Below are 26,318 nucleotides of genomic sequence, written 5' to 3'. Positions count from 1 at the left end.
GCACGGTGGCCACTCGTTTCATTAGCCAACGGAAACCGCTGAGACGGGAGATAAAAGCTGTGCTTCATGGGGGATCTTGAACCTCCAGAGAAATAAGTGCCGCTCCGTCAGAATGAGCTTATATATAAGGACACGCACGTTCACATTGGTTAGATTAATATACACTTGGGTTTTACAGCATGTGTCACATCTGGTCCGGTGCCAGCACATTGTGTTTTGGAGGGCTGAGTCCTCGTATCCCAGCTGGACTTGGACTCTGCCATTGTGTTTGGGAGGGCAGACTTGTTGAATTTGGACCGGCCCGCTGTCCTTCGAGCGCTCGGCTCCTCACACAGACGACGGCCCCGCAGGACGGAGCGGCTCTCCAGCCCGGGAGGGCATAAACCAGGCCCGTTGAACTGGCTTTACTACCGGAACTGGCAAACAAAAGCAGTCACACATAAAACTTTAAATGCAAAGACAAGCCACATGCGTCACCGGGGACAAAAAAAAAAAACCTTGGGTTGAAAAATTAAAGTTTGTTCCTCGGTAAACATTTTCCACCGGTTATTGTGTGACGGTTTGCTGGAGACTTAAATACAGAGTGATTGTTGGTGAGATTGCAGGGGAGAGCAGTGAGTTTAAATAGTGAGAAGACTGAGCTGTTTGGACTCACTACCTGCATTTGTGCTTAACATTTCCCTTTTCCGTGTCCTGTTACCACACACAGAAGCAGCTGACATCCCTTCAAGTGAGAAGACCTGTGTGAAAATACAAGGGTTAACCAGTTCAGTGCTGGATCAGATCGTCTGTTTGCTCCTAAATACACATTCATACATGTATGAGATTTCCTAGATTCTGTGTGTAGTTTTTACAGTGTTTGTTGGTCTCTCTGGCAGCAGCAGGGAAAATGTGAGGCTTAGGGAGATGCCTTACTTTCAATTATTTTGAAAGGAATATCTGATATAAATGAGTGAAGGGTAAAATTAGACAATATTTTCAATTAAATACCTTTAGAATTGAACTATTTGTAAATAAAGTTCTCAAGGAAGCTTCAGTGAAAAAAAATGTTTAAATAGCTAAATAGTTTAAAATAGCTACAGTTCATATAAATAGTGTGTTTTCCAGAATGTGGCCCTGCTGGAGTGTACCATTGCCGAAGTCTGTAGTGCTTTCAGGAGTCGTGATGCCATCACAGGCCAGACTGTGAGAAACTCTGCCCAACATCTGGCAGAAGTATTTTTTCAATGATCCTGAAAGTCTCTTCACCTCCACATTGTTCCACATCTTTGGAAAGACTGGGTCATTGCGCCGGTGCCGGAGAACAAAGCTCCAGCGTCCCTTAATGACTCCCGGCCTGCAGCTACACCCCCCCACACATGAAGTCATTCAAGAAAACTGGGAAGGGAGAACTTTTTGTTGGGAATCAAGGAGACATTAGGTTCAAGGTTCAAGGACAACTTTATTAATCCCGAGCGGCATTTTGATGTAGGCTACAGTAAAACATAAAATAAATCCACGCCAGTTTGCTAACAGAGGTGTGGCTGATGCAGTTTACTGCAGATTTTTTTATTGTTTTATTGATGTTTTATTGAATCTCTTCTCATGTCTTTTCCTTTGTGTGTCGTGTGCCGTGTGCACATTATCCACACGACAACCTGAATGTTGACAGAAGTTTGTTTATCCCAACTGACCACAGATTTCTTCTTTCATCCATCGCTCTCGGGTCATCAGCTCAGTTGACCTACATACAGAACCAACAAGACGTCCTTTATTCTCAGTCCCACCACAGTGCGAGCAATAAAACAGATATTGATTGAGAACTGGTTCACATTTTGTGTTTTTGTTTCATAAAAGTTTCACATTTAAATAACAGAGTTCTGAAAATTATTTCCGTTTATATGGAAACGGCAGAAACACTAAAGAGGATGTAGTTAGTATGCCAGGCCACCAGTGGGAGCTGTTTGTTTGCTCACAGATGTTTAGCAGCAGCAGCCTGCATGCAGACTGAGCCTGAGCATTTTCAAATAGTTGTGTTTTCATCTGTTTACATGACAAGGAAGTCGTAGCATTTTCAAAAAACTTCAAATTTGGGAGTCATTCTCAAAAAGTGGCATTTTCAGTGACTCTGAGCAGCGTTGTTAGGTAAGTGGAAAGCCAAAATGTGATGAAAGTTTTGTGTTTACTCTTCAAAACGTTGTGGTGTGAACTAGAAATCAGTGATTATTTGAGCTTAGAGGAGTGAACTCGTGACCTGAAGTGTTCTGGATCCATTTCCACTGCTGGTTCAAGACCCTTCATCCCAGAAGCCCCCCTGTCTCCACCCTACTACCCCAAGCTTCCCTGACACCTCTCACCAGACAGAGAGAGAGAGGGTGAGAGACAAGGCAGGAATTGTTCTCACCAGCATTGGAGGAAGTGGAAAAGCAGCTTCCTCTCCGAGCGCGATGGGAGGGAGAGGAGAATCGAAGCGCACACAATGGAGTCGGCGGTGGGCGGAGGGCAGACCGAAGGCGTGAAAGAAGGAAGGATGTAAGTGCTGTGTGTGACTGGATGCAAGGACCGGGATGAGAGAGGCTTATACGATGAGTGTCTGGAGTTCACATGACGCAGGAGACGGAGAAAATTCCTCGACTCTTGTGCATGTGTTGAGTTTTTGATGAATGGACGCACTTTCCCACAACATCCCAACATTTTTTTTTTTTAGATGCCGCATTTATTGTGCCTTCCTTTGAAGGAAACTTTCTCATTATAATTACATTCTGTAGCTACTCTCAGTCATTATATTCTAGTGGCTGAAGATGAAGTCCTAACGTTTTGTGTTTCAGTCACTTCAAAAAGTCCTGGGACAACTTGTTTATTTCACTGATTTACCGAATGATGAATTCTGAAACAGCCAGTTGTTGAATTCTGAAATCTATACATAAACAAAGACAAAAGGAGGCTGAAAGCAGGGTTTTATAATAAAACATGTATCTGAGGTGATCCAGGTTCAGAGTGAGAGGGCGACGTGGCGCTGGAGACAGGAAGAGACTGCAGGGCTGGAGGTAGATTTGAGCCGAGGGTCACACCCTCTGCGTCCCTATCAGGGGAACACATGGCCAGTCGCAGGATGATTTCATGCCTTCGGGCCCCCTCAGTCAGCCAGCTGCCCAACACAATGTTATCTGCGGATAGGAGTGCCGGCACACACGGTCAACCATCCGCCACCCCAGAAACTTTCTCACATACGTTTGGAGGGTCATAATTTACAATTTGATGGCGTTCCCTCGCTTGAATCCGTGTCACTGTGACAATGACTAATGGCAGCAGGAAGTCATAAAACTTACAGTAAATATTATAATTCCTTTACCGTGATGGGTTCCCCTGAAAGCCACTTCAGACTGTGTGTAATTTGTCACATCAGCTGTAAAAAGCTGGATCTACAGGAGTAAAGATCTCATAACAAACAGGGAGAAAGGATCTGCACTATAAACTCAGATTTCCTTCCAATCGACCTTGGCCGGTGACCCGGCGTCGCGTTTCTATGAGACCCGATGAAAAATGCTGCCCTTTCACTGTTTGTGTAGTTTAAGGAGTATAGATACACACCCTGCGTCCGTCCTCAGTCATCGTCCCCGCAGAAAACATACAGGCTGGACAAGGTCAATCTGTTGGCACAGCACACACACACACACACACACACACACACACACACACACACACACACACACACACACACACACACACACGGCCCGTCTGTCCGCATGTCTGCGTCGGCTGGTGGTCTTGTGTGAGGGGTCTTGCCGTTATCCTTCTTCCTGCGTTTGTTGGGCCGCTCCTTCAGCGCGGCTGCACGCCGGGATGCTGTGAGTCGGCGGCGGTGGCAGAGCCGGGGGGGGGGGGGGGGCCGCGGCGTTAAGGGACGGCGCTTCCTTCGGTTCTCTCCATATCTTGATAACCTTGTTCTTTGCAGGGTGGGAGAGGAACTGACACGGTCCGCTGCATTCGGATTGTTTGCTTTCTGTCAACATTAAAATAATCTTATAAAAACTCCAGCAATCAAAATACTGATAGAAGGTTTTCAGCCTCGTTGCTGCGGCATAATCGAGAGCCGAGGGCGAGTTTCTCCGTAAATATTTTCACTCCACAGGTGTTATTGCAACTCAGGATGATAACCTGTTGCACCTCGACATTGAGTCTGCAAAGCAGAAGAAGATTTGAGCTTATTTTTCTATTTCAGGTCATTTCTAGAAGCCTCACTGTCAGAAAAAGTTGTGTCGACTACAAGTTAAGCTAATTCCTGTCAGGAAAATCCTTTTCTTACAACACATTTACATTATATTTGATTTAAATTCATATTGGTTCGACTGATTTATTGAGAATTCAACCCTCTGCATACTTGGAATTTGTCGGTATTTGTTGTATGTGTGACGTGATAACTTTGTCTTTCACTTAAACCAAATCACTATTTGATAATAAAACCAGATCACGATTCCATTTACAACATTGGATTTGAATTCTCATATAAATCACATCACCAGTAGGTAAAAAGAGTGTGAATTCTTAAAGTTTTGAATGCATTCATGTTTTAATATGAAAAGCTATGAGTAGGAAATCCTGTTTCTTCGTGCACATTGCATTTTAGACATGATGTCTGCTGCTAGAACGAGTTAGAAGTTAATGCTACAATCAAGATCAATCCATATTACACACACACACACACACACACACACACTGAGCCACCACATAAAACCCTAATTTTTCCATGCCTACACACGTGTGACGCACATGGCTCATTCATCTCGTCTGGATTTCACTGAGTGGATCAGATTGTGAGAATAGCAGCGGTCTAAATCTGACACAAGTCTGAAATACTCCGCAGCGTCTGGCGTTCCCTCACCTGTTGGTCCAAAGCTTTGTCACTCCATAATGAGCAAACAGGCTAATCGTTTCCTGTCATCGGCCGCGCGCTTTCCTCCGTGTGACAGCAGCAGTTTAATAATAACCTCCAGCTCTCACTAAAGATAGTGATGAGAGGATTAGAGGCGCTCGGACTGCCTGCATTCGAACAACTTCACCTTTTTCCTGACAGGAGCTGACATGCACTTTTCTCATACTCGTAACAACCAGGATGTCTAGAAATGACGGAAAATGTGTCTCTGGCCTGACATGAATTAAAATTATTCCTAACGAAGTGTGTGTTCTTTTGTTCAATGAGCCACACATGGCGGCTTGATTGATTTGTGTATTGTTAAACTGAACAAAGAGAAGAGATGGAGAGATTGATTCCCTGCCACTCAGGTCTGGTCAGGTTTCGGTCAGTCTGAGTGTCTGAATGTTGTACCGCAGGCTGCGTGAGGCGTAACTCACATCAATCCACTAATTATCTAAAAAGAACAGACCCACCAGCAAATGCATCGAACCCAGCGTGAGTTTCGAGGGAGTCTGTGAGGGTGGAGAGAGCGTTCAGGAGCACATGTCCGTCAAGTTAGCGTCACGAGCTTCACGGCAGGCGGGGATCGGGCAGACGAGGGTGACATTAATGCGTCCTGACAGGGTGGAGGTTTTCCATCAGACGCTGATATACACAGAACCCCCTCAGTACAGCTCACATTAGCACAGGCACTCTTTCTTTTGCATGTAAACTGACCAGCACGAAAAAACACACGCACATCTTGACACTAAATCCTGGCTCGACTAAAGTGAAGTGAAGTTGCAGAAAATCATCGTTCTGTTGGAAACGGCATCATGCTGCTTTCCCGGTTTGAAAGGAGTTCCACTTTTAAATCCATCCTGATGAACGGCGCACTGGAAACGTCGAAGCAGCATTTAATCTGAGGAAGACGACATGTTTAGGAATTAGCAGCAGCATTTTTATCCTTTAAAAGAAAACTGACCGAGGGATGAAGGGATGTCAGATGCTCTGTTGGCTTTTGTTTGAGAATTTAAAATGCAGTCGTTGCAAGATGAACAAATATTCTTGTTGTATGTTGAGGAAAAGTTGTGCGGTGTGTATTTTTTTTTTTTTTTTTGGGTGCATATGAAAATGTAAATGCGCCTGAATTTGTTAAGAACAGAGTGACGACGGCAGAGCCTCAGCTGTTGACTGAAAGTCTGGAGAGATGTCATAAGATCCTCTCCACTTGGTTGCACGAGTTATTTTTGAATTGAAGAACATTTTATCTGAACCATGCTTGTTAAAGAAGATAATTTAGCCATTCAGATCACTGATTAGGCCGTCACACAGGGGCGAGACTAGAGACCTCAATGAACAAGCAAGAGTCAAATTATGGGGCTTTGATTGCCTGAAAGTAAAGGAAACAGTGTTTAATGGCCTGACGTTTGGTTAATGACGGTGTTCAGTTTCTAATCAAGACCTAGACAGCAAGAAATCGATTCCACTGAGAAGTTAAGGTTACAAAAGTGAATCAATCCAGAAACATTTTATGTAAAAGAAGAAGAAGAAAAAATAATAAAAAAAAGGAAATAGCTGGAGTTGGTTGTTTTTTTAGATAGGTTTGTGTACATGCATATAAAACACTAGTTAATGTCAAGTATTTTTTGTTTTGTTTTGTTTGTTTTTAATCAGTTCTTGGCGAGCAGAAGAAAACTGAGATCACGCAATAAAACAGAAATCCCTGTGTTAGCACAAGACATTTACTCTAAATCATAAATTTGTTCATAAAAGGATGGGCATTTTCTCAGTGTTATACATCCATTGATAAGGAATACATCTAAATTGTGATTAGATTAGTTTACTGTTTCTATATGGTTAAAGTGATGAATTCATTGATTGTGCTGCACTTTTGACTGAAGTCAAACCCAGATGTGATCAACATAAAGCTTTTATTTTTCTGTGCTTTAATCACATCATCAAGTCGGATTAAACATACAAAATAAACTTCTATTCTCGCTCTGTTGCCGCTGACAGGATTTAGCATGCACAGCTGTTATCACTGTGGCTCCCAGATAATGTTTGACATCTAGAAAATCAACAAAAGCAATCTGAGAAACAGATCTTTGCATCTTTATTCAGTACAGTGATCCTCTGTTCAGTTCAGTCCACTATAAGATTCTCCAGCAGAGAGAACGTGGTTTGTTTCTGCTTTCCTCAAAATGTACCAAAACAGGTGTTCATGGCCAGATGGAGACCCGTAGGTCAATCAGTCTTTATTCATCAATCACTTTTCATGCAGAAAGTCCTTGACATGTTAGAAACAGAGGCCCTCCATTCACCCCCAGGCAGAGGAAGAGCTCAGTGTCTCAACGTCTGGCTCCCCGACCTCACAGACCAGGACCAGAGGAACTAGGACCACAGTTGGATTTTGTCTTAATTTTCATTGCCTCAGGATCGGTGATGGTTCTCTTCATGTTTTGTATCCTGCCTTCACCCTGAATCAGCAGGGTCCGGTTCCAGCACCATGTGACCCCGACTGGATGAGGCATCATGGGAGATGGGTGAATGGACAAAAAAAGTGACGCCTCTCAATCTTCACTTCACTTCAGTCTTTATTAAAACTCCTCCAACCTAACCTGCCTCACCGGCAGTTCTGGATCATGGCAAGAAAACCCAGAAAACCCCAGCAGGGACGGGACGACAGGCAGTCTTTAGAAAGATTTTCATTATACAGCATTATGTAACGTGTGTCTGAGGGCAGAACGAGAGGCTCAGACCGAAACTCACAACACTTAAATAACTGACACGACAGGGTTAAACGCAGGAAAGAGGAGCAGGATGAGCTATTTTAGTTTTGTCTGTGACCTTTCTGTGATAATCCCAAAACTTTGAGCAGCCTGAGTTTTGAGTGGAAGCTTTGTGACCCAAAACTGAACAAAGTAGTATTTCAGCCGAGACCATATGACTGCCTGTTCTCTGTCTTCACTGGAGCTCAGTCACCAAACCCTACGGTCATCACGTCAGACATGATCATTCTGAGATAGTTCACTACCACCTTGTTCTAGTTTTTAGGTGTTTCTGAAACAAACTCTCTGGAAACGCACTTATACCCCGAGCCCAGACCCAGCCAGTGTGCCACGCAGTAAATAACAGCGCTGGAAGTTTACTCCGAGCGGAATCGCCATTGATCTCAGAAAACAATCCTACTTCCCCTCCTGGTACCGGGGAATGCTTCCCAGCAAAAAATAGAGCACCAGGGATGTAAGGAGCAAGTGGGAGTGGGGAGAGGAAGAGGAGGAGATGGAGGAGGAGGAAGGCAGGGAAGGGAGGTCCGAGGGGGAAAGGCTCTCCCGCGATGCCCCTGCTTTTCTTCTCATGCCCCCTGTGAGGACGGACAGCTCGGAGGGGAGGCAGCTCCCGTCGCTGTAGACCAGAGGAAGGCGGTCCCACCATCACAGGCCGGTCTCCTGCATCCTCACCTGCCTTCAGGATCATCCCCGGGACACATGGGGAATCGGCCGTCTAATCAGAAGCGGGCAAACCTTCCTGAAGCAGAACAGCAGGTAGGAGACGCAGACGTGAAGCTGATCTGAGATGAGTGAGGAGAGTCTTGACACATGCTGGGAGCATCCCGGAGGAACAGAGGAGTGTGAGAGGCGGCGGAGTGGGAGGCCTGGCGTGTGTTTGAGTCCCTGTCCTCCCCAGCAGGTAAAGCTGTCAGCTCGCTCCCATTCCTCTCATCCGGCGCCGCCGTTCCCCTCTCGCTTCCATCGCCATAACTCTCGCAGGAGACAAATATACTCAAACAAAGTGCCGCTCCGGGGACCTTAAAACGCAGAGCCACCGGCAATGTGTACATACTGAATGGAGATGTTGAGGGATTGTTATGTCAGCGCTGTCTCGGGCGCTGGCGGTTCAATCTTTTGATTTAAAGCGATCACAAACACGTCCCACAGCTCCTCGTGCCGTCAGAGACGATTTAAAAAAAACAAAAGAACATCAGATGCCTCTACGTTGTGGTTAAGTGTTGACAGTAAAAGAAGCTGCAGACCTTAGATGGAGCTCAGATGTTCCACCTGTTCCTGAAAAAAATGCACATTTTTGGTTAATATTCAATGTGTTGTTTCACTAAAAGTGAAAAAAAAAAACTCCTAAACTTGTGAGAAGCATTTCGTGGTGGTGGTTTATTTCATGCGTTGTTTGTTTATAATCCTTTTCACTCTTACAAAAAAAAAAAAGGCTCTTTATGAAAAGAACATACCAAACAGGCAAAAACAGTGTTTTTTTCCACCAAAATATGACGTGAAAGAAGAACAAAGTAGTACTTTTAAATACTTAACAAGAACATCAGTCTTCAAAACCACAAGTAATAAACTGATGGGATTCAATGTGAGGCAAAAAAAAAAAAAAAATCAATGACGGTCATGACGACTAAAAACAGTGTCCGTGACAAATCTGCTACACATACCCATAGAAAAGATAATATCCATTTATTCAACCTGGGGCTAAGTCGCTGTTTTGACCGTCTGGCCCTGAAAAGAGCTCTCACACTGGAAACTAGTCGGCTTTGTTAACACGAGTGTGTAAAGAAACAATTTATGCACGAGTTTTGGGAGCAGAGAGGGACGAACGAACGCACATCGCAGGCTGTAAAGATTCTTATCCGAATCAGAAGAGTAAAGAGGAGATGCAGCGCTCGATCTGTCTCCTCCCAGAAATAGCGGCTATCTGGGGGTTTCTTTCGGGAGTGTCGGTCGGGATTTCTCTCCATGAAACACCTTGCAGCTGTCTGGCCTGAAGTGGCGAGCCGTTCGCAGCTGAACAATAGATCACAGCGGGACTGTGGGTCTGTGTACAGTAGTGGGCAGACGAGGAGCCAAACAGCCATGTAGGGTAGCAGGCAGCACCTCGGCCCGCCGCCTTCTGCTGTGGCGACCGCTGCGTGGCAGCGCCGGGGGGACGCAGGTGGCTCACGTGAGAGGTCAGACATCCCGGCCCTGCAGGGCGCCGCGGCAGACGCACTGAGGCCCGCGGACGCCGTAGCTGAACTTGTAATATAAGTCTTTAACTTCAGGATAATTCTAAATTCTTAGTTTTGTTTCCTCAGCAACTTCGTGAACTGAATCAATATTCAGAGGGTAAAAATAACCCCTGAGCTCAATAACCGCAATCCAGGTATGTGAGGCATCCAGCCGGCAGTTGTTGGTGTCTATTTCAAGTGAGACTCGCCAAACTTCAGCTAAATTAGATTACGTGGCTCTCTCAGTGTTCTGCTCATGCTTTGTTGTTGCCGTTTCACCAGGAACGTTGGCGAGATGAAGCGCCGCTGCACGTGTAAATGTATCTCTGAGTGGAAAAGGACTTGATATCGTCCTGGAGCTGAAGGCAGGAATTCATTTAGTCATTTAGTCTCAGTTATTTAAAATCAGCTGTGTTCCAGTTTGGACTACTTGAAAAGCCACACGCAAACTCAGTGATAGAGAGGATCTGGACACAAAAACAACCAACAACAAATAAAACTCATAGATATCCAAACTTTCAATGATGATTTAAAAAGCTTCATTTTTTTGGTACTGCAGGTTTACTTACGGTATACATTTGTTTGTTGACTAACAAATCATGTGTTATTGTCACTGAAAGAAAGAAGGATTTATTGATCAGCTTGGAGAAGTTGCTGCTCTGCATTTAATCCATTCACAGCTAACCTTCACTACACAGACTAACAGTAGTGGGAATCGAACCTGCAAACTTCTTCAACCCAGAGTTGATCTGCTGATCAGGGACAAAATGTGTTGTTACCGAGAGAGACTGGATTTTCTTGTGGATTTCTCACTAAGAGTTATTAAGCTTGAGGTTACAGCTGTAGTGTCTTCATGCTGACTTTAATTACTTGGACAAAAACTCTTCTTCACATTTCAGTGCCATCTTATTACTTCATCTTATTTTCAGACTTTTTAAATTTTTGGTTTTAAGTCATCCAAATTCAAGGAAACTTAATTTTGTATCGCAAATTTCAGCAGTAAATCAACAGGCTGAAATAACAGCTGGGTGTAAAGATCAGGTTAAAGATGCATTGAATTCATGATTTATTCACTGACAGGCAGCAGCAAATGAAAAACGTCTCTGCCTTGGTTTTAAAACACTCAGAGCTGCAGTTGTGTAACACATCAGATTCATCATGCAGTTGATGAAAACACACAGTAGCACACAAATGAAAACACCAAACTAAACCAGTATAACCAAAGCTTGACACTGATGTTTGTATAATACGTTCATGCAACCAAAAAAGGAGCTGGACGCCGTTATCTGGCGTAACCATCATCTTCGGTATGCCGTCAGTGACTCTGTGCGGTTAACTCGGTCACACTAGAATATGTCAAAGGCTGTAAACATCCCTCGAGAGGATCGGCAAGTCATATTTCTGCGTTTTATGGTTTCTGAAGTGACGCATCGCTTTGTCGGGCGTTGCAGTTTTAGAAGCGATGTGTTGAGATCGTATCTCAGTCACACACAATGACAGCCTGTCCTTTAATGCAAACCAGTGTAAATACGTTTCCCTCCCACTAAACATGAGCGGCGGAAAGGAAGCCGGCCATAGAAAATGTGTATTTAAACGTCTAACAGGCCGTGTGCTTATGAGGACGACGCAGATCGAGCGCTGTGTTCTGGTCCTCTAAGAGGATCCAGGGTCTGTCAAACACGGCTTAGTGCTGAAAAGTGCAGATCACTGGAGGAAAGTTTGAATCAACCCTGCCCCCTGTTGTTACGCCGCAAGCTGGGAGCAGACCAGCCGGATCAGGGAAAGAAACAGGAGGAACGAGTGTTTTTCAGATCATTACCTTTATTATTCAACAGTTAAAAATGATTCTTAGAGAGGGAGAGAGATCTGAATCCATTTCTCCAGGCCTCGTGGCCTATTGCTCTGCCCCGGCCCCGGAGCCCGAGTCGCTGCCCTGTACGGCAATCCTCAGTGTCCAACGGCGCCGGGGATTTATTATGTTGTTGTAGGTAACAGAACAACACTCGGTACTTTTCCTGTTGGTCTGCAGTGAGTCACTGCAGGAGCCATAACTTCAGGGGAGAAGGTAGAGGCCGCTGCTGCGTGGCTGCCGTCCAGAAACACAGCTCAGTGTCCGTGCACGCACGCCTGACGGGAAACCCGGTGAGCGCGGGGTGAGTCGGCCTTCACGTGACGCGGCGTGATGAAGTGGCTTTGTTTCTTACTCACACACTCCAGATCAGTGACGCCTCAGTCGATACTGAGCAGAAATCATGCCAGCCGGTTCTTCACGGACACCTCATATCCAGGAGAGCTCATTACCTCCTCACTGCGCCGCCACCAGGATTATAAACACATGTGACAGCCATGATGGTCTACAGGCGAGGCGGAGCGCTCAGCAAAGGGCTCCATGAATCACAGTAAATCCCTGCTTATTGAGACGAGCGCAGGTACGGCGAAGAGACGAGAGCGCTTCACGGGGGGTAACCTCAGTCCGTCCGGCGCCCTCTCCTCTCCCTGCCCCGCTACGTTCGTCCTCCAGAGATCAGATTGTTTGAAACGGCTTCCTCTGAGAGCAGGAAGAGGTCGTCGAGGGACGGAGACACAGGCTTTAGACCGACGGCTTTCCCAGCCGGTCCGATCCGTCTGCTTCTTTATCAAAGCTTCCTTTCTCTCCGTTCTTCTGTTGACGGACTCAGACTGATGGGAGACACTGAAATACTGTTTAAAAGAACAGTGTTTGATACTGAATTGAAATCTGTTGTTTATTGTGTTTCCTAAATGTTAAATGTAGGATTCTTTTCCTACAATTTCACACGATCAAGCAGTCAGCAGCCACAGTGAACCAACAGAAGGAGTTTCAGTCCCACTTTGACAGTAAAGACGTGTTAGTTAAACTGAAAGCTCTGCCTCCCATCCTGCTTTTAATACTCCAACATGGACTTTGTAGGATTATCATGACGTTTTGTGCCTTTGTTTGATTCTTTGACCTTTGTGAAGGTCAAAGAACCCGAGGCTTTGACCTGAGGCTTATTTCATGCGAGGTTTAGATTTTGTCCACATTATCATCCATTGTCTTGAACCCTGATTTATGCATTTGGTCAGAGTGACCACTGATAACTGCTCTTGATCATTTGGTTAACATTTTTCCTGAGTATAATGGAACTGATAACAAACCTTCTTCTGCATCAGGAGTTGTTTGAGTTTCATTCTGATCACCTTATCAGGATCACTTTATCGTGGCGAAATCAGACAGTAAATATGTTTCACATCATGTTGTTGTGTCCAGAGGGAGATATTCTGCCTGTACAGGTGAGGAAAGCCTGTTATCAGGATCAGCTGATAACAATTAGTCTGTTTTCATGTTCAACCTCCTGCTATTGTGCTGGCTGGGCTCTCTCGCCCTTCCTCCAGCTCCCAGCCCGTCTGCGGCTTGTTTCTCGTAAAGATTGTCAGCTTCACCCATGCATGGATTTGCCCCAGTGGGATATTCACCAACTGCCCCTCGACTGCAGCAGGTATTAGCAGCACGCTGGAAAATAAACACGATCCCATAAAAGCTCCCCTGAGCTTCAGGCGTGGATGGCGTTTGGTTGTTTCCTTTCCAAAATGTTGTCAGAGGGGTGTTTTGTTTCCTCTCTGGGCTTTAGAGATACAGAACACAATGCTCTGATTTTATATATGTACATGTAAAGCCAGCGAGGGAGGGGGGGGGACGGAGAGACAGAGCGATGGACAGATGGCCGTGGTCATTTAGACCATCTCTCTTCCTCACATAACCAGAGTCAGTGTCAGTTCGAAGCTGCTCACTGGACTGATCACACTCTGGACGCCACTGCTCCCAGAATGCTTTCAGGAAGAGAAGAGAGGTGGTAAGACACACTTTCAATGCCCTTTTTTTGCCCTTTTTATCACTGTTGTTATGATTGTTACTGTATCAGTGAACACCAAGAGCAAAACTGTTGAGTGATGTTTAGATTTAGATCAGACTGTTACTTTCAGCCCGTTTCTTCTTGGTGTCGTCGCTCTTCTGCGTCTCGGCTCTGACTGTTTAGTCAAAGCTGGAAGTGGCCGTTCCGACGCGCGGCACTCAGGAGTCAGAGGTCACGTCTTGATGGAGTTTGATGGGGGTTTTTTTTCAAAGCTCCTGCTGATTCCCGTCGTTCGCGGCGCCCATAAAGCTGTCAGCCGAGCTGCCTTATAGGGTCATTCTCCGTGGAGACCCGCCGGCCCGCCTGCCGCTGCCATGTTTGGGTCTCACCCAGAGTCTCACACACTTTCACCCGACGGGGCGAGGGGATCCAAACCGACGGGGGGGGGGGGGGGGGGGGGGGGGGGCGCGTCTGTCGGAGGGCTGCATCAGAGGACGGAGGACATCAGAGCCGTGGCTCTGTCGTAATGAGCGAGGCCTGCCGGCGACGGGCCGCGGGCAACATGGAGGCCGGGTCACGGCGCTGAAAGGACAAAGTCTCCCAGCTGCGCTCCGACCCGCCCCTCGGTGCGCCGCTGCCCTCCCTGGCCCTCCGCTGTACGGTCAAGAGGGAATGTAAACACGCATAATGCAATATTTAATAACATTTTGAAACAACCTGATTATTTACATGACAGAACGTGACTCCTGAACTTCCTCTCCTCTGGGCTCCCTCTCTCCCTCTCTCTCCCTCTCTCTCTCTCTCTCATGGGAAAATGGCTGTTCTCATGCCACAGTAACCAGTCCTCCAGCCATTCGCAGGCAGAACAGCTATTTTTATATATCATAAGTCACACATGCAGCCAGGTCATTCCATGTGGCAGGAATGTAATGAATTCCTGGACTCTGACTGATTATTTGTGTTTCTCTGTTTTCCCTTCTCGCCCCTCCTGTCCCGCTGTTTCCACCCTCCACGCCAGTGACTTCCCCTCCTCACCTCCGCCGCGCCCTCTTCCTCCCCTCCGTCCTGGTTTCCCGTGTCTCAGGTGCGAGTCCGGACTGTGAGGCGCGATGGGCGACTGGAGCCTCCTGGGGAACTTCTTAGAGGAGGTCCAGGAACACTCCACCTCCGTGGGGAAGGTGTGGCTGACCATCCTCTTCATCTTCCGCATCCTGGTGCTGGGCACGGCGGCCGAGTCGTCCTGGGGGGACGAGCAGAGCGACTTCCTGTGCGACACCCAGCAGCCCGGCTGCACCAACGTGTGCTACGACAGCGCCTTCCCCATCGCCCACATCCGCTACTGGGTGCTGCAGATCGTCTTCGTCTCCACGCCGTCCCTCATCTACATGGGCCACGCCATGCACATCGTGCGCCGGGAGGAGAAGCGGCGGCGGACGGAGCAGGAGGAGAGGGAGGCCAGGGGGGAGGACGGCGGAGACCTGGAGGGGGAGAAGGAGTACCTCCAGCAGAAGGAGAGCGGCAAGCAGGCCTCGTCGGACGGGATCGGCCGCGTCCGGCTGAAGGGGGCGCTGCTGCAGACCTACATCCTGAGCATCCTGATCCGGACGGTGATGGAGGTGACCTTCATCGTGGTGCAGTACATGATCTACGGGGTGTTCCTGAAGGCGCTGTACCTGTGCAAGGCGTGGCCCTGCCCCAACCCCGTCAACTGCTACATGTCCCGGCCCACCGAGAAGAACGTCTTCATCGTCTTCATGCTGGTGGTGGCCGGCGTGTCGCTGCTGCTGTCCGTGCTGGAGCTCTACCACCTGGGCTGGAAGAGCATGAGGCGGTGCGTCCGCGACCGGGCGCTGCAGAGGGCGCAGGCCAGAGCGGTGACGGTGGCGGCGACGGCGGCCCTGGAGCCCAGCAGCCCGCCGCAGACCTCGGCCTCCTGCACCCCGCCCCCCGACTTCAACCAGTGCCTGACGGCGCCGGGCCCCATCAGCCCCATGACCTCCATGGCCTCGCACCCCTTCAACAACCGGATGGCGCTGCAGCAGAATTCGGCCAACCTGGCCACCGAGCGCCACCACAGCCGCGACAACCTGGAGGACGAGGAGGAGTTCCTGAGGCTGCGGTACGAGAACGCGCCGGTGGAGCTGCCCAACAGCTGCCCCAACAACTGCTCGCCGCTGCCGCTGCTGCACGCCGGGTACATGAGGGACAAGCGGCGCCTGAGCAAGACCAGCGGGAGCAGCAGCCGGGCGCGCCAAGACGACCTGGCGGTGTAGGAAAGGCGCCGGACCTCCACAACCAAAGAGAAGAGACACAAAGATCAGTTTACCAAGATGCAAAGAAGAGATTTTGTTTTTTGTTGTTGTTTTTTTGTATGAGAGGACAGAGTTTGACCACAGACTATGCACATTTTGGCACTAGAGAAAATGAACTTGGAGTTGACTTTACCAAGTAATAATGATTTCTGTGAATAGAGGGTGTGAACTTGACGTATGAGCTTTGTTATGAGACAATCTCGCTCAAAGATAGATTTACTGCCAATGTTTTAAATAGAACTGCAAAAACAGACTGCAAAAGAAGAACAGTGAGAACAGGGTAACAGGCGTGAAGCCTGACTATTGCACATTTTATGTTTTACTGAAAGCCAAAACTGAAGGAACGAGACGAGACGGACTTTTGAAAGCTTTGGGGAATCATTTCACTACATAACAGAATATCACATGTCAACCATCCAGAGACAATTAACCCGTAACTTTAGACAGATCAGCAGTGTTTCCCTGTTTAATACAATTAGACTTGGAATAAGATAAATATCTAATATACAAACTGTGAAGACTACGGTGCACATGCAGTCGAAATGATTTAAGTGCCTTTTCAATGATGGAACTGAATAAGCTTTAGTCTCTTTCAGAAGCCATGGTCCAGACTGCAGGTTGTCCTGCTCTCCTGGTTGCACTACGACAGATCAACAAATGCAAAATGTAAAAGAAGAATAATGACTTTACAATGTTAAAAGCACTAACATCAAATCAGTCTTTTATCTGTCAGGAACTCTTTTGTGTGTGTTAGTGAAGAGAGAATGTAAGCTGTTCAGAGTTTTCTTCTTGAAAGCTGAAAGAAGAAGAAGAAGGTAAAGAAAGGCTGTCTTGCATGCACAGACTTTAATGAGCAGATTTGGCCACTAGGTGGCAACAATGCACTTGCATTTTCTATGTAGTCTCCCAGGAGCCATTGTGTAAATACTGGAGTTGTTTCCATGCTTTTTATATTTCAGTTAATGTCTATGAATGTATATTATTTTCATTTTCAGTGTCTTGTTCTAATTGTCCAGCTTTAAATCACCATCCTCGCCACACATGAAGTTTGGATCATGAATATTTCTTTTGCATAGCAGATATTTAGCATTAAGAAAACAAAGAAAACATGCACAGCTAATTGTATATAAACTGCAGTTTTCGGTTTGTTTACACTCCATACAATAAATGTCATGTCTAACCCATCGTCAGATCAATAAATCATCACTTGTAAACTCTCCTTCGTTGTCTCAGTGAGTCAATCCTTCACTGCTTCCCAACATTTCATTTCTTTATAAACCTGATATCACCTCTGAACTGTTAAGAAATGGCAGAAGCTCCCAGGTGAAGACTCTCCAGGATTTAAACCCTGATGTCTCATTTCTGCCTGCGTTTCCCAGTCTGTCGTCACCAGACAGGACCTGCAGGAGACAGATTGTGGAAGATGAGCAATATTTACACAAACAAAGGCTGTCTGGCCGTCCCTGCCAAGCGAGCTGAATGCTGCGATCCAATTTGATCTGTCACAAGCTGAACAGCTGAAATTGAATTGGAAACTACCAACAATGCTTCTCTCTGTTTTCTTTTTTTTCTTCTTTTTGCTTTCTGGGAGCAAATCCACCTCGATCCGTCAGTTATTTATCAGACCACTGCAAAGAGGATATATTTGAAGGCGGTTGAGCATATTGGGATGATGACTTCGTATTACTGTTCAATAAAATACTTTCCTGTCTTGGTAAAACACCCAGGGGTCAATCGAAGGCAATATTTTATATTGTGAGAGCTGCTTGTGATTCCCTGCTGTGCTCCTGTAATGAAACTGTCTCACTAAGAGGAGAGTTCACAGCAGAGAGTGTCTTTCCGAGGTGTGTTTTAAATTTATCAGAGCCTCTCCAGTTTTATATTACTGCAACGCTCTGTTTGAGATTCAAATCAAAATGATCAAGAGAATCAGATCAACAGAAACAACTTTATTCATAATCTAGAGAAAGAGCTCATGTGTTTACTGGAGCAAAACTCATTCAAATATTGAGAGCAAGAGGAATTCCATCAACTCTCTGCCCCTGACAGCGATCAGTCCCATTATATCGCCATCATTCATCCGAGAGAGACAGAAAAAGTCCAGCCACCCTCCTGCCAAACCAGAAGCTGGGCAGCTAACCACGGCCCGGGATTGGAAGACGGTAGAAGGGATGCAGAGGTGTTCTGGCTTCATCCACCACGAGGCTGCTGAAGGATCCAGGAATCCGTGGACAGGTGCCACGACAGACAGATCGGTCTGTGAAGCAGCCAAGAGAAGCAGCCAGTGGATGTGGATCAAGCTGAAGGACCCTGGCTGGGCTCAAAGATCAACAACAACATGCTCACTAGTTACTCCCACCCCACCACATCCTTCTCACTTGAGAACCAGGCCAAGATGTGCAGTTCCTCAGAGAAGAGGACCCACCCTGCTGTGCACAGTCCTGTGGGTTGCTAGGTAATTCTCATGATTGACCTCGAAGCACAAGTTTGATCGCCCTGCAGCTAGCCACCTTTGATGAGGGGGTCTAGTATTAAAACAACCCCTGATTCAAGGGTAAAGTACTGATGAAGGGATTTACATCCTTCCCATATGTAAGTCAAATCTCCCACACCACTCTCAACATCAAGGCAAACCTCATGTGAAACCATCTACTGGCACAAAGGACTATATTCCATCACATTCCATGTTTACTGATTCAAATATTCCAGCATGAAAACATTTATACTCGTGCTTTGCGTAATGACAGTTCAGATCTTGGTTTGCCAGTGGCATGCAGATATAGTCTTTAAAAAATAATATTGGAAATTCAAATATTTTAGTCTGAAAAAGAGTAAGAAAGCTGTGGAATGAAATGAACAGCCCATTACACAAATAATGATGTTTGACTAATAGTAAAATTAATACCATTTATTGGTGCGATTCCACTTCATCAAATTACATGTGCATTCAGATGAAAGGGTGGGTGGGTGGGGGGGTGGGGGTGGGGGGTCACTGAGTTTTCAAATAATATTTTCAAATGATACAACAAAGCAAATATATGGGGCAAAAGTTTATGTGATGAATGGAAGTACTAGAACACAGGTAGTTACGTCCAAATAATTTTGTAATCAATTTGATGTATTGATTTTGGTCGAATTAATCATCATTTTCACCCATAGTTATTTAGCTTTCTATTCAATGATAATTTGCAATTTCTACATACAATCCGATCTACCTGCTTGTAATTATCAAGTGGAGACATGAAGGTACCGCTTATCTCCTGCAGAGGAAAGCAGCGTACTTTACACCGCCTCCTGCAATGAACGCCTTTAAGAGGAAGAAGAAATGCCCACGTCTGAAATGCCTGCTGGGAGTTGTAGTATTATTTCCATTCGTATCACGTTCCCTCCCGATTCGAAATAGCATATTTCTGCCTACAAGTCCCAAGATGCATTTCGGCTGGTACCGGTAGCAAGAGTTATCGAATGACAAGTAAAATTGACATTTACGGTGTTTTCCATCGAGAGGCTCTTCCTCATTTATCCTCCAGTTTTGAAGGTAAGCAGCTCCAACAGTTGGATAACTTTGGTCATCATTCGTGCTTTAGTCTCCCTGCACTGTCTGCTGTTAGCATTAAACTGCTGGGTGTTTTATGGGAAAACGTAACGCCCCCTGGAGAGTTTATGATCCCCCTTCACGTGCCACGAGCCGTCCTTCAGCCTTCCATTGTAAAAGTTTTCCTCTATAAAATGTGGATAAAACAGTTTCTATGGACATTTTCGATCAGCAGGCTGCTCTAACGAAATCCGCTCGATTCATCCACCCTCGACATCACCGCCGAATTTCACTGTAAGTCGTAATAATACTATTGAACAGTAGATATTCTGATTTCAACTTTATTTACATTTTATGTTTTTGTGTTTTGTTAGTCTGTTAAACCCGGAAATCCAGTCATTCTTTCCAAGTGTCCATAATCGTACGTAAAGGTAGTAACTTTCTAAATCGTGTCACTTTTGATGTGGATTTTAATATATTATTGCAAGATGAAATATCTATAAAAAGGTCTGAGCGACTGAAATTGTGAGTGTCAGGCTTTTTGGATCCCACTTCCGGTTTTCTATCTTGTTAATGCTTCAATATCCCAACTTTCAAGTACTTCGTGTAAAATGAACCAAATCTGCAAGATCGATAGATTGCTCAAGGCGACCATTGCGCAAATAACGGATCCCTGATTTGCGCTGCGCAATCGTTAGATGGCACAAAGCTCTTTAGGAAAAGCCCTGAACCCAGAGGGCTTAGTGTGTGATGCTGGGAGAGTACGTATCATATCATCGCCTGAGTGAATGAGGATTTGGCTAAAATGAGGTCAGAGATGATTTAGCAGAGTTTTATGTCTCTAAAGTTTATAGCCTTGCAGTTGTAGATTATCATTGTTGAGGGTTTTCTTTGTGTGTGTGTGTGTGTGTGTGTGTGTGTGTGTGTGTGTGTGTGTGTGTGTGTGTGTGTGTGTGTGTGTTTTGTTGTTGTTGGACACTCTCACAAAAGCACTGGCTTTAGGAGAATGATGGGCCTCCCTCTTCCTACCTTTGAATCACATTCTGACAGTTTGGAAACTTCCTGATTTACATCCTCTGTAAACACTTCTTTTCTTCCTCACTTGTTGTGTTTGTTCAACCTCCGGCTTACCGAGGAGCCCAGATGTGCACGTAACCTGTAACTCGACGTGTTACCGGTTCAGCTCGGGCCTCATGTTTATTTCAGTGCTCGATCCCCCCTGGTCAATAAAATAAACATGTGCCTAAATTAATCATTAGATTCCACCTTACTACAGAGCTGCTACACCACTGCTGCGGAGAAGAGACACTGTAAATGTCCTCTAACCTGTCAATCGGGAGATCTCAGGATGTTCTAATCTTTAACTTGATCTTTTTCTCTGGTTCAATGTCAAATGATTTTAAAAAATTAAAATACTTTTTATATGGAAGTCAAAGTCAGGTTGTTAAGATGTTCTTATCAGAGTCAGCTTTACAAAACAAAGATTTAATGTCTGTTGTGATTGAATCATGTTTTCTTCTCATTTGTTGAAAGGAAATAAATCATGCTGGAAACGCTTTCTCTTGCATCCCAGGTTCTTCGTGCCGCCTTGATCGCCCCGCCTCGCACTCGGTCTCGTCCGTTTGGCTCACAGCTCAGCCATGAGGAAACTCTGGGGCAAAGCGGGTCTGTTGGGGTCGGTGTCGGTGGCGTTCGGCTCGTTGCTCTGGTCGCAGAAGAAGGTGGAACCGGACCAGGTCGCCTCTCGTAACACGCCTGCTGACACAAACCCCAGCTCTCCCTATGAACTGAAGCTGGTTCAGGTCTTGTTCCGGCACGGCGCTCGGACGCCGCTGAAGTCCATCCCCGACGTGCTGGAGGTAAACTCTGTCGCCATGTTGCACAGTGTCTGGAAACGACACTGCTGTGATTCTTTGTCTGGATGTCTTCTGTCCCTCCAAGGCCCAGTGGGTGCCGACGCTCCTGGAGCCTCCGCCACACACACACATCAACTACGTGGTCAGGGACCTTCAGGGGGGGCCGCAGCCCCCGGCGCCCGTGGAGGACAGCTACCGGAAGAACATACTGACGGTGAGTACGCTTGTTGTGGTATCATGTTACAAAGGAGGCTTAAATGGTGGAATGAAGACAGACTGACCCCAAAAAAAAAAAAAAAATTAGCCTCGATTTGTTGCAGATACTGTATTTATATAAATGAATGTGATGATTAGCATGGCGTCGTCCTTCCAGCATGTTTCTGCGCTGACAGCTGGCTGTTTGACATCTTTTACTTTGTCTCCTACTGAGACGATAATGAAAACCAGTCATCATCCTTAATGTTGTTTTGCCTTTCCTGTCATGACAGGCGAGGAGCCGCTGTGATTAAGGCCTGTTGTTTTATCTCTGTGAAGTTGCCTTTGTGGGATAAAGGTGTGTTATTCAGTTCTTTTTGTAGACTCGGTAAATGCGAAGCACCCCGTGGATTCAGAAAGTACCCCACTCAAAGATTCATCAACACGATTAGCTTTTCTCCCTCTAGTGGCCGAGATGAGTCATTACAGGTGTCACTGAAGCAGGTTCAATCATCTCCAGTTGTCTTTGTAACAGTCGACCTTCCAAGTGAGACGCGATGTCGACTGGGTCTCCAAAATGTCGTTTCCTCGTGCTGAGCTCGCTGCTCTCCTAAAGAGGTTTAACTGCACCAGATTACCTTGGAAATCCCACAGTATGGACTCCAGCCATGCCTGGACTCCCGTACGCGACCGCAGGTGCACATCTGCTGGCCTCCTCTCTGAGCGCGACTTGATCCCCTTGTTGCTGTTGGCAGGGCGGCACGTTCCCCGGCCAGCTGACCACGCTGGGCATGCAGCAGCTGTACGAGCTGGGCAAGCGGCTGAGGAGGAGGTACATCGAGGACGACGCCTTCCTCGGCTCCACCTTCAGCCCAGCGGAGGTCTAGTGAGTACTGCACACCGGGGACAGTGATCAAGAACACAAACGCTTTTCCTGCGCGCCGCTGAGTGCAGCAGGAACGACACGAGCCTAAACGCTCTCTTGTTTTAACGTTGGCTTCCTTCCATGACCTATTTTGTTTTCCATTTTTAGTGTGCGCTCCACTAACATTGTGAGGACCATTGAATCTGCCAAGTGCCTGATAGCCGGGCTCTTCCATCAAAAACAAACAGGTAGAGCAGCGATCTGTGTGTGTGTGCGTGTGTGTGTGTGTGTGTGTTCTTTTCCTCTCTCATGCAATCTTCTGTTCTGCATAAAGAAACAGTTCACATCCTCACAACCACGGGAGAATCAGAGATCCTCTATCCTAACTATCACGGATGCAAGCTGCTCAAACTCCTTTGCAGGTGTGTAGAAACACCACCCCCCCCCCCATCCAGCCCGAGGCCCTCTCACACACCCGCCACCCAAAACTGGATTCTTGAATAATGTGGTGTGCAAAATTCTAAAGCGAGCCGAGACGCCTGTGACAGGCTGTCACGGCGTATCGGCGCTCCGCCGCTGACACCATGCGTGCGTGTGTGTGTATGTGTGTGTGTTCTTCGCAGCCACCGCTGGGCAGAGTCGTCCACTCTGCCAGACATTGCCGCAGACCTGCAGAGCATCCAGAGCGCGCTGGGGATCGCTGCTCACCAGCGCGTCGACTTCATCCTCATTAGGGATGACATGGTTGCCAGAGAGGTGACGCGACCGCGCCGCCGCTCCTCTGACTCCTTGTTAGGCCTCACCACAAACACTCAGGACACATGTGACTACTGGAAAGCTCGGGGACGGCCCAGAGCTGCAGCTTATGCCACATGAAACTTTCTCACTGGAATGATTTTGTGTCTCAGACAGTTCTACAAGTTGGTCTGACTCCTGCGAGTCAAGTCAGAGTCACTCTTTATGCTTATTGTCTGCTGTAATATGTGCATAACGAACAATTTAATACAACAGGAAAGTTCGTTTCTCAATGAAGATGAAGTTTTTGAAAAAAATTCCCCACTTTTTTGGTCAAAAGTTTGAAATATCAGCTTGTGACAGTTCTGATAAAAACTGATGTTGGACGTTTTTCTTCTCCAGACTCACGGCCTGCCCTGCCCACCAGCGCTGGACAGCTGGAGAGAGAAGGTGGAGCAGAGGGCTGTGGACATGATGTGCCATGTGTTTCAACCCAGCAAGAGGTGAGGTCAGATCACCGGAGCGGAGGATTATTTAAAACTTAATTCACTCTGTGTTTTCTGTATCAGTGACGCTCATGACAGGTGAAGCATCGACTTCGATCAGATTTTACAAATACATGAACCCAGTAGAAGAGTTTGAGTCTGCCCTTCGGCTGCTGGTTGCGTTTCATATCTCATGTCACAGAGATATTCACACATTCAGAGATAAGGAAGGTACATATTTGGACAAAGAAGAATGTTAAAGTTGCCTCAGAGAAACGGTCCTGTGCTGCGCTCCGTCACCCTCACGGTTCTGCTGTGGCCTCTCGTACTTTCCATGATCCATTTAGTCATATTTTAGAAAACTATAGAAGTTAAATGTGAAGCCTTTTCATGCAGTTTGCTCAGCACTGCCCCCTATGGCGAGGCAGAGGTACTGACTGTCTCACGTTCACCTTTCTCAATGCAGGGTTATGAGGAAACGGCATGTCAAAATGTTAACACACACACGTGAAATACATTCCTTCTCTTTTGGAAAGTGAGGACTGAAAGAGTCTGCAACGTTACATCTGAGGCAAATTGTGATCAAACAAAAAGCACTTTCGACTCGTATTTACAGCCCTGTTTTTATGAGATCGTGAGGCTCCGAGTCTCCTGTCTGGACTCTGATTATAGAAATGACTGGACTCAGACATAAATTACTCCTCCTGTATGCCAGTATACAGTCATTGATATTTATTTTGTCCTCGTCGTTCTGATGCCTCCTGACTCTTCGTCCTGCTTTACGTCTCTACCAGGGAGAACCTGCAGCTGTCCGTCGGGCCACTCCTGCACATCCTGTTAAATAACATTGAGGAGAAAGTCCAGGGCACTTCAGCGGAGCCGAACAGGTCGGACACCTCCTCACGCCGGTCACACCCACTTCCCACACAAACTCCCCGGTGCCTTCAGTCTGTCAATGTTCCACTCTGAAAATAGGAAGCTGTTTTTATACTCTGTGCACGACACCACTCTGATTCCCTCTCTGATGGCTCTGGGGATTTTCGACATGAGGTGGCCACCGTATGCAGCCGATCTCACGCTGGAGCTGCACCAACACCAGCAGACCAGCGAGTCCTTCGTCAAGGTGTCGTACATTGGCCAGGTGAGGGTGAGGAGGGGGGGGGGCGTCGGCACGCTCGACGGGTTTTCTGTTTGACTCACGCTGCTTCTCTTGCTGTAGGACCAGCTCCTGCCAGGCTGCAGTGGAATCTACTGCCCCTGCGGAGTTCAAACAAGATGCTGTCGCGGTATTCGCTGAGCTCGGAGAACTACCAGACGCTCTGTAACAGCACAGACGACTCGACCGAAACCGAACCCTGACCCTGAACCCTCCACAACCCAACCAGGCACACATCATGGCTTCCCACATCCTCCGCTAACACTCACTAAAGTCACTTCTGGATTTATCTATGCTTTCCTTACAATCATTCAATGCGGTGGTTCACAACCGCGTCTTTCTTTCTTGGAGCCTCACTGAGAAAAGCTGCGCACCATCAGAATACCGATTTGCTAAAACATGACAGTGACGCTAAACATTAACGGACACAAACACTCTCACCAACAAACAGTAGCAGCCGGAAGTTTCCCGGGTCTGCTTCACTTTAATGTGAATCAAGTTTTGACATCCTCAGAGCACTTCTGCCGAGAGTGAAGAGCAGTGAATGAAGTGGTTATGTACTGTAAACCTGATTTCACTCTTGTGTTCTCTAAGTTTTTTTCCTTTATGATACTGAAACCCACACAAACGGCACATGAATACACCTTGCCGTTTTTAAAAAGATTTCTTTTAAACATTTAGCAAAAAGCACTGAAAGACGAGGAAGTCGTGCATTTATTGGGACTATTTATTTGAGTGGGTATTTATCAAGACATTGCATGAATGTTTTAAATAATGGTAATGTCGTTACGTATAGTAAATCTGTGGCTCTTGTGTCTATCCTTTTATTTTTTTAAACAGGTTTTTGTTTCATGATGTATACCAGGTGTACACTATACAAGAAATTCAATGTTGGTTTTGCTTTTTTTCTTTTTCTTTTTGTGGTTGTTTGACAAAATAAGCAATACTATCAGCCTTTTCCTCATGAACAGAAAGCATTACAGAAAACTAATCCCGCTCCGACACATGGACTACTTGAAGCTTGGACAATAAGGAATCAATGAATGTATCCGATTGCTGATGCAATTATTCTGCCAAATTGGTTGGGTTCACAACCATATTATCTAAAGTAATCATTTCATTCCTCAGGGGAATACTGTGAGTTTCATGTCCTGAATTTAATATCTAAGAAAGAAGGTTTCCAGCAGGTAGACCTAGCAGCAGTGTGTGAACATCTCCATGACTTCTGAGACGCTTTACACGACGCTTCAGGATGGAAACGTTGCCTTTCTCATGAGGATCCGTTGGTATTATAAGACCAGTCTGCATGGATTCATGCTGCTCGTATAGACCCCAATGTCTCTGTGTTACAGTAACACAGCATGTACCTCATCAGCAGGAGTAAGTTCCTGACCTGCTGCATTAAATGTAAAGACAGGGTTTGAATCGATGAGAAATAAAACTATTTTAA

General features: G+C 46.4%; 2 protein-coding genes across 2 annotated transcripts; both read left to right on the top strand.

Moving 5' to 3' along the window:
* The first annotated feature begins 8,267 nt into the window (after window positions 1–8,267).
* Window positions 8,268–17,203, top strand: gja5a (gap junction protein, alpha 5a). Its single transcript, XM_030111840.1, has 2 exons — window positions 8,268–8,421; window positions 14,748–17,203. Exon 2 carries the CDS (start codon window positions 14,839–14,841, stop codon window positions 16,000–16,002), a length of 1,164 nt encoding a protein of 387 aa, XP_029967700.1. The 5' UTR covers window positions 8,268–8,421; window positions 14,748–14,838; the 3' UTR covers window positions 16,003–17,203.
* Window positions 17,204–19,470: 2,267 nt separating this feature from the next.
* Window positions 19,471–26,293, top strand: acp6 (acid phosphatase 6, lysophosphatidic). Its single transcript, XM_030112816.1, is given in 12 exon segments — window positions 19,471–19,579; window positions 21,150–21,435; window positions 21,518–21,646; window positions 22,383–22,513; window positions 22,661–22,740; window positions 22,827–22,914; window positions 23,116–23,248; window positions 23,630–23,730; window positions 24,507–24,599; window positions 24,688–24,853; window positions 24,932–24,968; window positions 24,971–26,293. Coding segments are annotated over 11 exon segments (1,278 nt in total). The 5' UTR covers window positions 19,471–19,579; window positions 21,150–21,216; the 3' UTR covers window positions 25,072–26,293.
* The last annotated feature ends 25 nt before the right edge of the window (window positions 26,294–26,318 follow it).

Source organism: Salarias fasciatus, chromosome 16 (assembly GCF_902148845.1).
Source record: "Salarias fasciatus chromosome 16, fSalaFa1.1, whole genome shotgun sequence".
In the NCBI taxonomy this organism is placed as follows: domain Eukaryota; kingdom Metazoa; phylum Chordata; class Actinopteri; order Blenniiformes; family Blenniidae; genus Salarias; species Salarias fasciatus.
Note: the sequence above shows the minus strand (reverse complement) of the source record. Positions and strands in the feature narration are given on the sequence as shown.